Raw genomic sequence first — 12,703 nt, 5'->3', positions numbered from 1 at the left:
CTATCTATCTACAGAATTGCATTTAGGTAGAAAAGGTACTGAGCCAAATGCCCTGTCCTGTCCAGCTGTGCACCATGGGACCTTACTTTGGAAAAAAAATTACATTACAGTCAATGGCAAGAGACCGGTGACTTTTGGATCCTGTTTGACATATGACATAATATACACAAATGATACGTAATTTTACAAATCAAGAAAGTTAGATTTTCTTGTAAAACTGTTGAACTATCAGACAGTGAAAATACTTATGTAAAAAAAACTACACACCCGAGAGGTTCCAGAGGTGACGTCAGTGATTTTTTTTTTCTCCACAAGGTGTGCAGAGACATGATCACACTTGTAATGATTTTCCCCTATTTTCATACTTTTATAAGTAACTCTTGAAGATTGATGGAAAATGTGCCACATGCTGGTGCCATGTGTCCATTGAAGTGTTTAACACAAAACTGGATGTTTTTTTTATGTTTCTTTATTTCCTCCATTTTTTCTTTCTTTTATCTTCATATTTTTTTCTGAAATGCATGACCACACATATGCATTTTTCAGTCTTTGTAGTAATATATGTACAACTGGAATATACAGCAAATATGTAAAGTATTAAAAATGAAAAATGCATTTCAATAAAAAAAAATGTGAGTACTATAAAAGCAACATGGAATCATCTGGACAGAGAAAAGTACAGAAAACCATGAAAGTTTCTGGGATGTTCTGAAGGTGTTTAATATAAGATTATTTAAGAAAACATCCAGACAGTTGACCCAAGAGAGTTTAACATTAACTGAATCCAAATGGAGGTCACAATAAATGCTGACTTTACCTGCACAAGATGTTTAGTTCTGATATTTCCAGCATATTTCTTGTTAAAATTAAAGACACATGCCCATTACAACCCAGCACTTGGTTGCCGCCTTAGACTTGTGTACAGTACTGTATCTACATAATTTACTTTACTATTGTAACTGTTACTTCTACCATAACAAGTGCTTACCTTGGTAACTTTCTGTCGTCTTGGAAAGCTGTTCTAGCTCCCACCCTAGGTGTTGGGATTCCTCCATACTCCTCCTCTGTGCCAAACACAGAGCGAGGTTCTCTTCCTGTAGCTCCTCCATACGCCTCTGATCTGCCTCCCTCTCCTGAAATGAAGACATAAATATAAGCACAAATTCTGTCTCAATGCTTTTAACAGAACATTATTTCCAGCTGGGCTATCTGGTTTTGGTTTATAGAGTAAAATGTCTGCTGATGTCCAACCTGTTCCATGTCATGAACCCGGGCTTTCAGCAGAAGGTTTTGCTTCTCCAGCTGGTGGATTTTATCTGATCGTGCCCTCCAGCCCGCTAACTGATCCTCCAGCACCTCTTTGGTCTCTTGTAGCACCCTATTATCCTCCTTAAGCTCCTGAGAGGCAATAAAGGAACACCAAATAAATGCTTGTCACACTTACAACAGTGGGGAAAAAATTTTTTCGGACACCCTTAAAATTTACAAATATTTCTACAAGTATTATCATAAAATATTCATGGAAAAATCTTTTTTGTGTGGCTACATCAGATAGACACAAACAAATGCAAATTATTTTTTTCAAAGTGGCTACTGACACAGTACTGTGGCACAAAATATCGGTTTGTCTATTACCACAGAGCCAGTCAGCACCCTTGTTATATCATGTCTAGACTGGTAACTTGTTATATTTCAAAAAGTACCAAGACAATCAGATAGCAAATAGGTCTCACAGGGATCCAGTGAAGACTTAGCTCACTCAGTAGTGTACTGGACTGTAATGTGGAAGACTCAAGTTCAATTCCTAGTTGGTATAGCAGTTTGTTTTTTTTTCTGAAGATGTTCAAATGGGGGGGCGGGGGGCAAATCCAACATTTATATAAATCAGCCACTGGGACAACATTCACAGTGCAGAATGTGGAGCACAGGATTCAATACACTGAACTGACACAGAACTGAGAAGTCACACGGCACACTGTTGCATCTAACATGTAGCTCCACCCACCTTGTCCAGCCTCACTGACTGCACAGACCAAAGAACACCATAAAACAACATATATTATGAGTATTTAGAACAATAATTCCCATCCTATATGATATACTATCACTAATTTGTTGTTTCTTCCATCAATTGCCACAGTACTGTGGTCGCAAAATACACAAAAGAATGCACTGAAGTATACACCATACATCACCACAGTACTGTGGCAACAGGAGGCTAATGAGGTCATGGAACAGTATCTATGATTGGCTCTGGTACAAATGCTAACATTTGATTGGCTCTGTGGCATTAGACAAATTAATATTTCATGCCACAGTACTGTGGCAGTAGCCATTGCCTTATTTTTTTGTTTATTGTTAAGAAGAAAAAATAACATAACTACATTTTTGACAGTTTCAACATGTCATGGCCTGGATGTGTTTCATTATCTTACTGAAACCTCCAGTTTAGACCTCAATGGAAAAGAACATATGTAGAAGGGAGCATGTGGGTTTGGAGAATGGAACAATTCTCGGCCGCTTCCGGTGACTTAAGAATGATTCTTAATGCAATATATCACAAATGCATGGGGTGTCCAAAAACTTTTTCCACTACTGTACTTATATTTTTCTGCAATGAAAAAGTTCAATTTGAATAAACATGAAAAGAAATGTTAAAATCTTCAAACATTGGCAGAGTTTTTACATAATTTCATCATATTCACCCCCAGCTTTTACTTTTCATGTCCATATCTAATCATATCTTGTTCTTCTTTCTCATCTGAGCTGCAAACACATTATTTAGTGGTATGGATGAACCCTTTAGAAATAAATTTCAAACTATTACTGCTTGCACTGACCTCCGCTTTGGCCTTGTAGAACTCCATCTTGTGCAGCTGATCCCTGTAGCGTCCAACTTCACTCTCCAGTTTGTCCGCCTTGATGGCTCTCTCTCTCAGGGCGTCCAGCTCGTCACGGTAAGTACGAGCTGCACGAGCGTCCACAAGCAGCTGGGAGTTCTGGTAAAGGGTCACATACCATGTATCATCAGTAGTCATCATTTATACCTAAAATCCTACATAAAGTAGATGTCAGTCACCCTTAAAATTTATGAAACTGCATTTTCTACAGAGGTTTCAAAGCACTCAGTATCACTTTGTTGTACTTTTCACACTTCCCATAAGTCCTTACAACCCTTACAAGCACATGAACTATGTTAACTGTGGCAGCCATCTGAATTTAACAGAGAATACAAATCAAGATCTACTGTTCAAATCCATATAAGTCTTGGTTGTATTTCTGTCATTAAGCACTGCTCTGCACAAAGTATGGTGTGCATTAATCTGTATAATCTGCAGGCGGGTCATAAGGTTACTGCATGTCATTCTCAGAGGAAGAAGCTGCAATTAGTTCTTTGTCTCCTTAGATTTCAGACCTCCTGCTGGATCCTCTTCAGCTCTGCCTCCATGCTCTCCAGTTCATGTCTGCAGTCCAGCATCTGCTCACTTTTCTCCTCCCTGGTGAGGTCCAGTGTGCAGTGCAGAAGGAGAAGAATATGGATTAGTTAGCATGCACTACTTACTTTTTCCTGTACTGCTTTTATACTCATATTAAACAGCCCAAATACCTATTTCCCCTTTCATATAATGGATTTAAAATGCTGAAATCCAATTCAGCATGATAATTAAGCCCTCTACACTTTCATTTTCAAAAGTATCTTAGATAATTTTCTAACATGACATGTCTGTGTAAAGACACTGAAATCGTATAACTTTATTGATAAGGAATGAGAATTGATGCATGTTATAGATGTAGATATGGAGAAAAGAATCTGAAAAGCCATTCTAAAGTACAAAAGTCAAGCCATACCCTGTTTGCTCAGGGGCAATAGTATTAGATAGAATCTGAGCAACCGTGGACAATGCAGTGAAGAGGATGTGGATGAGATCTTGATTGGATCAGGGTTAGAGTGTGTGGTGTCTATGTGTGAGCATGCAGAATCTGAAGAAATGCAGAGCCAATATGGGTCAGTGGTAGTGCACAGCTATGGAACTTGCCAAGCAGGCAGTAATGTGGGCCAATCTCCCCAGGGCATCTGTTATCCTGTAGTATCCCTCTCTCTCACTCTCTCGCTCTCTGTTGGCAGTGCCCCAGAGGAGAGGCTACCTCAGCCTCCTCACCACCATATAGTTTACTGAGAGACCCTAACAACCACTGTGAATGTTGCCACCCTGCAGCTTTAAGAACACATGCACATCACATATCACAACGTATGACAAATTTAAGATTAGTATGTTGTGACTTTTTCCACGGCAACAAAACTTACAGAACACTATGAAATTGGCAAAACCCACATCTTCTTTGTCATGCTTAAATGTAGACAAATGATTGAAAACTAAATATGTTGGCAGAAGGATTCTTGGAAATATTTAAAACTTTTTATTTAAACCTGCTGTTACTCTGAGGCCAGTTATAACATGTACACCATAGTTACTTTAAACAAGACAACATTCATGCACTTCCAGACAATGGAATTACCAAAATCAGTATCTTAAAGAATTTGACCAATCAGTCTCAAAGTGATAGCAGTACCATCTAACTGTTCCATTAAACTCAATAATAAATCAGAGAAAATCAATTATGCTAAAATACAGAGAGTTTTTATAAATCTGTCTTTCCCACAATTACCACTAACCCTAAATAAAAATATATATCAACACCTTCTTAAAGGTTAAATGTTAACCTGTTTTATTATCCCTGTAGGGAAATTTGGTCTCTGCATTTTACGCACCTGGCATGCCGAGTTACCTCTCCTCTACGGTGAAAAGACGTTGGAGATATGAGTTATGCCTGTGACTGAGAAACTGCTGTTTGATGACTACACTAAGTCAAAATGGAGTCACTGTTAACTGCATTGGAACCTGCATGTCTGAGTGAAACTATCCACCTATGAGAGAGGTGCTGTGATATAGAGGAGAATCAAGCACAAGAAGCAGGCACATACAAATGTTTCTGCTGAAATTTTCTGGTTTAATAAACCTAAGTTTGAACCATTTAAGGCTTTTCACCCCAAATGATTTGGGACCCTGAAAGGATAATCCCCAGCTGAGACCAAAAAATACGAGGCTTATCTTTGACCTGTGTGCGAAATGATGTGGGTGCCTCATATTCTTAAGGCTGGAAAAGACGACAGCAAGAGAAACTGGCAGAAAAACAATATGCTTTGGTTTGGCAATGAAATCCAGCACTTGGTGGCATTTTTGGTCATTGTGAGGTTTCATAAAAAGCCTGAAAGTAGTATTAAATGGAATAACTAGTCAAGGAGGTGCTCAAGGCTGGTTTCACCTGAATGCAAGGACATAATACACAAACTAAACTAAACTAGAGAATGCTTATGAAATTGAAAAAGAACAGTCAAAATCCCAAAAGGCAAGTTAATATCTCATGTTAGTAAGTGCTTTGCTTTGTTGAAAGCATCCTGGATTGTGATTGCTCTGCTGGTGCATCAGATAGCATCAGGGATCCGAGAATTCTGAACAGAACCAGAACTAATCTGTGCTTCCATTAATCCATAAAGACCCAGTGCTACTTTTGTGGCACTTCCAAAATAGTATTTTCCTCAATATTTGACTTTTCTTAAGTGATTTATCACCATTTATCATAATATTATCCTCTGTTTTCTGTGTTTTTTCAGTGTAAATCATGTATTTTCCTATATTTAAATCAATGATAATGTACATGTTCATAAAAGCGCCGACTAAAGTTGAGAGTTATGATGTCAAAACCAGAAAAAACTGAAGAAAAAGTGACTTTTTCAGCAAAGACATCAAAGACTGAATGGAAAAACAAGTGTCTCCATCCACTGTCATTGATCCAACTCCTCGGGTTTTACTGGTGAAGCAATGTTGTTGAAGATAACGGTGTTTCCACGTTCACTACATAGCCTCTGAATGTCCAAATGGGTCATATCTGATGACCATGAAATGATGACAAACTGTATTTTACACCAATTATTTACATGTATTGATAGGATTAGTGGATCAACAGGTATTAAACAGTTTAGATCTGTAGATAGTTTTGGTCAACGATGGATGTTTGGGTCTTTACGGGTTAATCAGAAGTATCATTATAGTACATATTTATATCATATTATTATATATTAGTGTATGATTTATTTTAAGGCATTCTTCCTTCATAGATACACTGAGTTAAATGAATATTTTCAACATTAATCATATTCAGTGTATTTGTTAGTATGTTGTCTTGCAGATTGTTTATTATTGTGTGTATATGAAACTGTCCTCTTGGTACTTACAGCTCTTGTCTAAGTCTTCTGATCTTGGCTTTGGAGTCGGCCAGCTCCACAGACAGATGCTGCTGGGTTCCTGTCTGCTGCTGCTGGGTGGTGGGAGAGTAACTGGCTGAGTGTGGACTAGAGGGGCTACTCAGTAAACTACCCATGCCTTCCCTTTCCTGCATCAGCTCTGCTATGGTCTGCAGAAAAGAACATAACGTTTAAAGGGAACTGCAGCAAGCAACAGATTCAATTGAACGCACAAGTCATTAGTTCCGTACCTCCAGATGGGTATCCCTCTGATCCAGCAGGCTTCGGAGATGCAGGGCCATGCTCCTCGCGACAGTCTCCAGCTCATCTGGCTGCACCTCATTAAACTCCAGCCAATGAAGATCCACCACATTCTCCTGACTGTGGGTCAGCTGGTAATGACAACAGAAACAGTTATGGTAACAGGAAAAAGACGGGCAGATGATACAAATTGTAAACAACAGTCTTGTGCTAAAAATGGTAGAAAATTTGTAGAAAAAAAACTCAGAACAGAAAAAGGACAAAACAAATATTAAATGCAGCACAATATAAAAATGCACAAGTTTAAAATCATGGATTACTCAAACAGAGAACCTATTAAAATACATGTACAAAATAATTGTCTTACTGGTACTGATCTACAATACTACAAAGCTGTAGTATCTCAAAGCTGTTGTTGTTAAAAATGGATGTCATGTCAGATACCTCCTGAATATGTGCAGCTATGGCAGCTTTAGTTTCAAAGTCAAGTGTCTGAATTCTCTCAATGTACTCTTCTTTCTTCTCACACTGACAAGCAAAATAGATGAATAGTTATTTGCAACCAAAATCTTACTATAAATGTCTACACACATGAATGATTGAGTTCATTTTCTGAAAGCCAGTATTTACCTGGACTGCACATCCCAGTAGTAACAGCAAAAGCTTCTTCATTTCCTCCAGACTTTGTTCTGTATAAAGCAACACCAAGTTAATCACCTCAAATCAAACTTACCCGATTAAAGTACTGATAACTGCTTGCAGGGAGTTAAGTTTGCTGACTGATAAAATTTGGGTCAGCAGTAGTCAAAGCTTTAACCATCACATGGCAGTGTGGTTATCAGACTGATAGTGTGCAATTGAATTAAAACCAGTCAGAGAGCCATGACAGACAGACAGACAGACAGACAGACAGACAGAAAGCTTGACATATCTGAAAAAAATCATTTCCGTGTACTCTTAAAAAATCTCGGTATTCAGTATTGTCATTAAAGTATAAAAAATAATTATACGATTCATTTTAGTAGAATGCCTCTATTTGAGTTATAGTAAACATCAATAAATTGGGTTTCAACTACAGCTGAGTAGCTCAAATAGAAAGGAGAGCTGAGGAATACTTAAGGGTTTTCTTCAAAAGAGCATACCACAGTAAGGAGTCCTGCCAAGCAGCAACACATTTGGCAAGGGAATCATGATCAATTGTCTGAGATTATCCTGCAAAAACAAAGAAAAATAGAGAGGAAGATGAGTAGAGAAAAGAGAAAATAAGCACATTTCTGCCATAGTGAAACAAGGATAGAAAAAACACACTTCTTGTAGTCTGGCCAAAGTGGTTGAAAGGACAGAGCGTATGTATGTACAGCACATAGCAGCTTCTTAAACACATGTATAGAAATACAGCCAACAACCGAGGAGTGTTCTAAATATGTGAACGGCAGAGCCAGTCTCCTTGGTGCAGTGATGAGGTTCTTTAGAGCAGTTTGATGCAGCTCTGTTTCAGGCTTTCAATGGCTCTTGTTTGTGCCGGTGTGTGAAGTTTAATATGTGAATGAGTTACAATGACAAACACACACCCTCTAATATTTAAAAAATGACATATTATTCTGATGCGAAAGGAGACCCTACCACTGAACTGTATTATTTTGTCTGTACTGCCTTAGATAAAGAAGAACTAACCAAACACATTGCATTTTGACTTCCACTGACTGGACATAAAATGTGACAATACTATAATAAAACTAGAAGCACTCGGAGAGCGCAGACCTCCGCCAAGGCAGATCAGTGCCCCCCCCCCCCCCCCCCCGATCACCACCAAAATTTACTCATTTCTTCCTCATCCCATTTCCAACAAACCCTGAAAATTTCATCCAAATCTGTCCATAACTTTTTGAGTTATGTTGCACACTAACGGACAGACAAACAAACAAACAGACAGACAGACAGACAAACAAACAAACAAACCCTGGCAAAAACATAACCTCCTTGGCGGAGGTAATCATGACTAGATCTGTTTTTATAAATTGGGCTTGGCTATTTCCTGAAAGTGCATGGGTGGAAATCAATTCATATGACAAAAAAAAAAACCCCAACTTATTTTGGTGTAGATGAGAACAAACATCCACCTGTCTGCATCAGTGAAGACATGTCTGCTGTAATGCTGCCAGAACAAGTGGTGCCAGGCACAACAAACCCTGCCCCTCACACGTATTGTAGCTTATTTTGGCATCGATCCGGCTGATGTCATCATGTCTATGCGTGTGCTGATGTCAGCATATCAATTGCCTCTATATATGTGCCAAGTTTGAAGTAAATTGAAACAAAATCTATGTTTTTATAGACATGTGAAATTTTGCCCATTATAAGTAAATGGGAGAAAAAAAAAGTTAAAAATTCATAAAAAAAATTTAAACTTTGACCTACTTTTCCCAAAATGTAATCACATCTATTCTGGGTCACTAGCAATCTATAAACCCAATTTGGTATGAATTCAAACAATAGCTTTGGTGCTACAGACATGTGAAATTTCACCCATTACAAGTAAATGGGAAAAATAAGATTTTAAAAATTCATAAAAAATTTGAACTCTGACCTACTTTTCCCAAAATGTAATCACATATATTCTGGGTCACTGGCAATACATAAACTCAATTTGGTGTGAATTCAACCAATAGTTCTGCTGCTAGAGTAACAATCAAACAAACAAACAAACAAATAAACCGAACCAAAAACAATACCCCTTGCCTCCCCGTCGGGGGGCGGGGTAATAAACTAAATCTTGTGAACTCTTGCTATGTTGTTGTGTATGACTGTGTCTTGTACACTGGCCTATCATCGACACACTTTACTTAAGAGAAGAGAGAGGAGATACAATTGTCTGTTGTCATCTACCTTACAATACAGTATTTTTTTCTGTCATTGAAATCATTCTTTGTCCTAAATGTTTATTTAACAGCAAATAAAGTGAGTGAAGACCTGAAGTTGAAGACAATTGCTAGAAAGAACACACTCCGGAAATTTTTTTATGAGGCAAAAAATAAACCTGCTTTAACTGGATTGGATTAAATGAGGCTTTTATGTGACAACTCAACTCAAAGATACTGCTCTGTAGCAGACCTACTTAACTGCCACTGGGGATCACAGTTTCAGGAACTGTACATGAAACTAGGACCGACAAAAAACCGACTAGCACGCTTAGATATATTGATATAAAACCTTGAAGAAGAGGAGGTGACAAATAAACTCTTCATCCTCGAAAGAGGAACATAACTTAACATGTTAACTCTCCAGACTCTCTCATCTGGAAGTCTAAACCAGCAGTATGAGAGTAAACCTTTTCTTTAAAAGCTGTCATAGTTTTTTATATACACTATGACGTATAAAGTTGAAATAATTTTGTTTTCAGTCAGTTCCTCTTTTTATTCCTATTTATACACATCAGTGATCACCTTTGACCAGGTGCAATGATTATATACTGAGTCCCAGTTACACTTTATCTATCAAAAATAAATCACATTGTCCCAATCATTTCATAAGAAGAGCTAAAAATATTTTATTCCAACTTTAAACACAACAGTATATTATGATAAATGTAAAAAAATACTCAGATAAATGGGATGATGAGTCTGATCCTGTGATTTTTATACATTTGATCTACATTTGGACATTCTGAAGTGTGACTTTTGAATTCCTTGTGTTTTCTCCATGTATTCTCTTCTGTGTGATTGTACTGACTTAATTAATAGCTTCTATGATTCATCACTGGAGGGTTATCCTCATGTGAAATCATAGAACTGTCAGCCAATTCGTTCACATAATGTACCGTATAAATAAAGGTGTATTTTCCTTTCACCAAAGCTTCAGACCTAATGAAGGTTTGAGTAGGACTGAACTGTTGTCATTAATGAAATAATTATTCTGGTTTGGAGCAAGTATGGCAAAAAAATATAATTAGAAGTCTGAAGATACAGATGGGTCAAGACTATGTGAAATTACTTGTGATCTTAATTACTCTAACATAGAAAGAAAATCTAAAACTCAACGGCAGTGATTGATTCTGTCTGACTCTAAACCTGTCTGTGGCTCTGATCTCAGCTTTTACTGTGTCTTGCTGCTGTGCTCTAACCTCACTTCTGTTCTCATTACACAGCTGTGTACATAACTGATATTTAGGACATGCATCTTAAGAAGAACTAGATGATCCACAGGGACACAAGTGCCACCGACTCTCTGGTTTTGCACATTTGAGTTGATGTGTGCGTGACTGCGTGATGTAAATTTCGAGTTGGAATCAAAAAATTACATGTTGAGATATTATAAGCCGATGTAGGAAGAGATGGAGAGATTAGCAGCCTGTAGCATGGATATACTGTATTATATAAAATATTGTACGTATGAGAAAAGAACTCACCAGATAATATGTCTTGATCTGCTGGACTAGAAAGTTCAGACTCTGGATGCGACTCATTTTGCTCAGTTCCCCCAGTGGTGGTGTAGCTGAAGGATTTCTGTAGATGATAAAAACACAGCGTACATTACCACATACTGTACAGTCTTAGGCCACCCTTAGCTATGTTGTAATGGTTATAAAGAGCGTAATATCTATTTCTCAGTCTCTTCATTAAATTAAAACAAAAATAGAGGTAAATATTACACATAGCATTAAAAACTCACAAAAACAAGTCGTGCCAGGCGCCCCCCCCCCCCACACACACACACACACACACACACGTATTGTCGCTTATTACCTCTGCCAAGGAGGTTATGTTTTCATTGAGGTTTGTCTGTCTGTTTGTCTGTTAGCAAGATAACTCAAAAAGGTATGGACATCAACATTTTCAGGAAATGCTGATATTGGCACAAGGAACAAATGATTACATTTTGGTGGTGATCGGGGGGGGGGGGGTTTGTTTGTTTATCTGTCTGTTAGCAAGATAACTCAAAAAGTTATGGAAGGATCTGCCTTGGCAGTGGTCTGTGCTCTCTGAGTTGTCTAGTTTTCTAGCTTTGGCATGGATCCAGCTGATGTCATCGTGTCTATGCATGTGCTGATGTCAGCATATCAATTGCCTCTATATATCTGTCAAGTTTGAAGTAAATTGAAACAAAACTGATGTTTTTATAGACCTTTGAAATTTTGCTCATTACAAGTAAATGGGAGGTAAAAAATGTATACAAAATTTAAACTTTGACCTATTTTTCCAAAATGTAATCACATCTATTCTGGGCCCCTGGCAATCTATAAATCCAATTTGGTATGAATTGAACCAATAGTTTTGCTGCTACAGATGTGAAATTTCACCCATTATAAATAAATTGGAAAATAAAGATTTTAAAAATTCATTAAAATGTTAACTTTGACCTACTGTTCCCAAAATGTAATCTGATCTATTCTGGGTCACTGGCAATCTATAAACCCAATTTGGTATGAATTGAACCAATAGTTTTGCTGCTAGAGTGGTAAACAAACAAACAAACAAACAAACAAACAAACCTAATCAAAAACATACCCCTTGCCTCCCCTTTGAGGTAAATATAAATTACATCAACAGGAGAAAGTCAATATTTAGTGTGATCTCTGTTCCTATGACAAAAAAGTGACCCAAACAATAAGAACCATTGAACATGTGTTGAATGAAACCTGGTGTAAAACTAGAGGAGATTAGTTCAGTAAATCTCATAATATCTGTGCAGAAGAGTTCAAGACACATTAAGTACAAGGGAAGGTCACACCAAATACTGGATACTTCTGTCTGGTCTTTTTCCCTCTGAAAATCTTGTTTTTAATGCTGTTCTATTTTCCAGTTGTATCTTGTTATAGAAACTGAGAGATGCGTACAGACATATCATTTGCCTCTTGCTAAACCAACAAACCTACTTATGGTGTAAAATGTTTGCTCAGTGCAGCACTACTAGTTAAAACTAGTTAACTACTGTAGCTAAAACCATGTAAACTGAGAAATCATGACAGGATGTTATCAAGACTGGGACAAGACCAAGAGTTTGAAGGGTTGAAGTCAAGTCCAGTCATAATCGATGCCAAGACCAGACTAGATGCACAACAGGGGCAAGTTTTTCAAGTATTATACATTGATGTGGTACGAGGGATCAGATAATTCTTGGTGACAGTGAGTAACAGAATGA

At 37.6% G+C, this 12,703-nt stretch overlaps 1 protein-coding gene across 4 annotated transcripts in view; it reads right to left on the bottom strand.

Moving 5' to 3' along the window:
• Positions 1 to 12,703, bottom strand: part of ccdc88aa (coiled-coil domain containing 88Aa) — a 30,930-nt gene that overhangs the window by 11,810 nt on the left and 6,417 nt on the right. For all 4 annotated transcript variants that reach the window (XM_030134464.1, XM_030134473.1, XM_030134482.1 and 1 more), the window contains exons 3-12: positions 10,971 to 11,067; positions 7,708 to 7,777; positions 7,196 to 7,254; positions 7,010 to 7,093; positions 6,556 to 6,696; positions 6,296 to 6,474; positions 3,416 to 3,497; positions 2,841 to 2,999; positions 1,252 to 1,398; positions 989 to 1,133 (exon numbers count right to left, since the gene is read on the bottom strand). In XM_030134464.1, the coding sequence (XP_029990324.1) occupies positions 989 to 1,133; positions 1,252 to 1,398; positions 2,841 to 2,999; positions 3,416 to 3,497; positions 6,296 to 6,474; positions 6,556 to 6,696; positions 7,010 to 7,093; positions 7,196 to 7,254; positions 7,708 to 7,777; positions 10,971 to 11,067 (1,163 nt within the window). The remainder of the gene's footprint in view (positions 1 to 988; positions 1,134 to 1,251; positions 1,399 to 2,840; positions 3,000 to 3,415; positions 3,498 to 6,295; positions 6,475 to 6,555; positions 6,697 to 7,009; positions 7,094 to 7,195; positions 7,255 to 7,707; positions 7,778 to 10,970; positions 11,068 to 12,703) is intronic.

This window comes from Sphaeramia orbicularis, chromosome 1 (assembly GCF_902148855.1).
Source record: "Sphaeramia orbicularis chromosome 1, fSphaOr1.1, whole genome shotgun sequence".
NCBI classification, from domain to species: domain Eukaryota; kingdom Metazoa; phylum Chordata; class Actinopteri; order Kurtiformes; family Apogonidae; genus Sphaeramia; species Sphaeramia orbicularis.
Note: the sequence above shows the minus strand (reverse complement) of the source record. Positions and strands in the feature narration are given on the sequence as shown.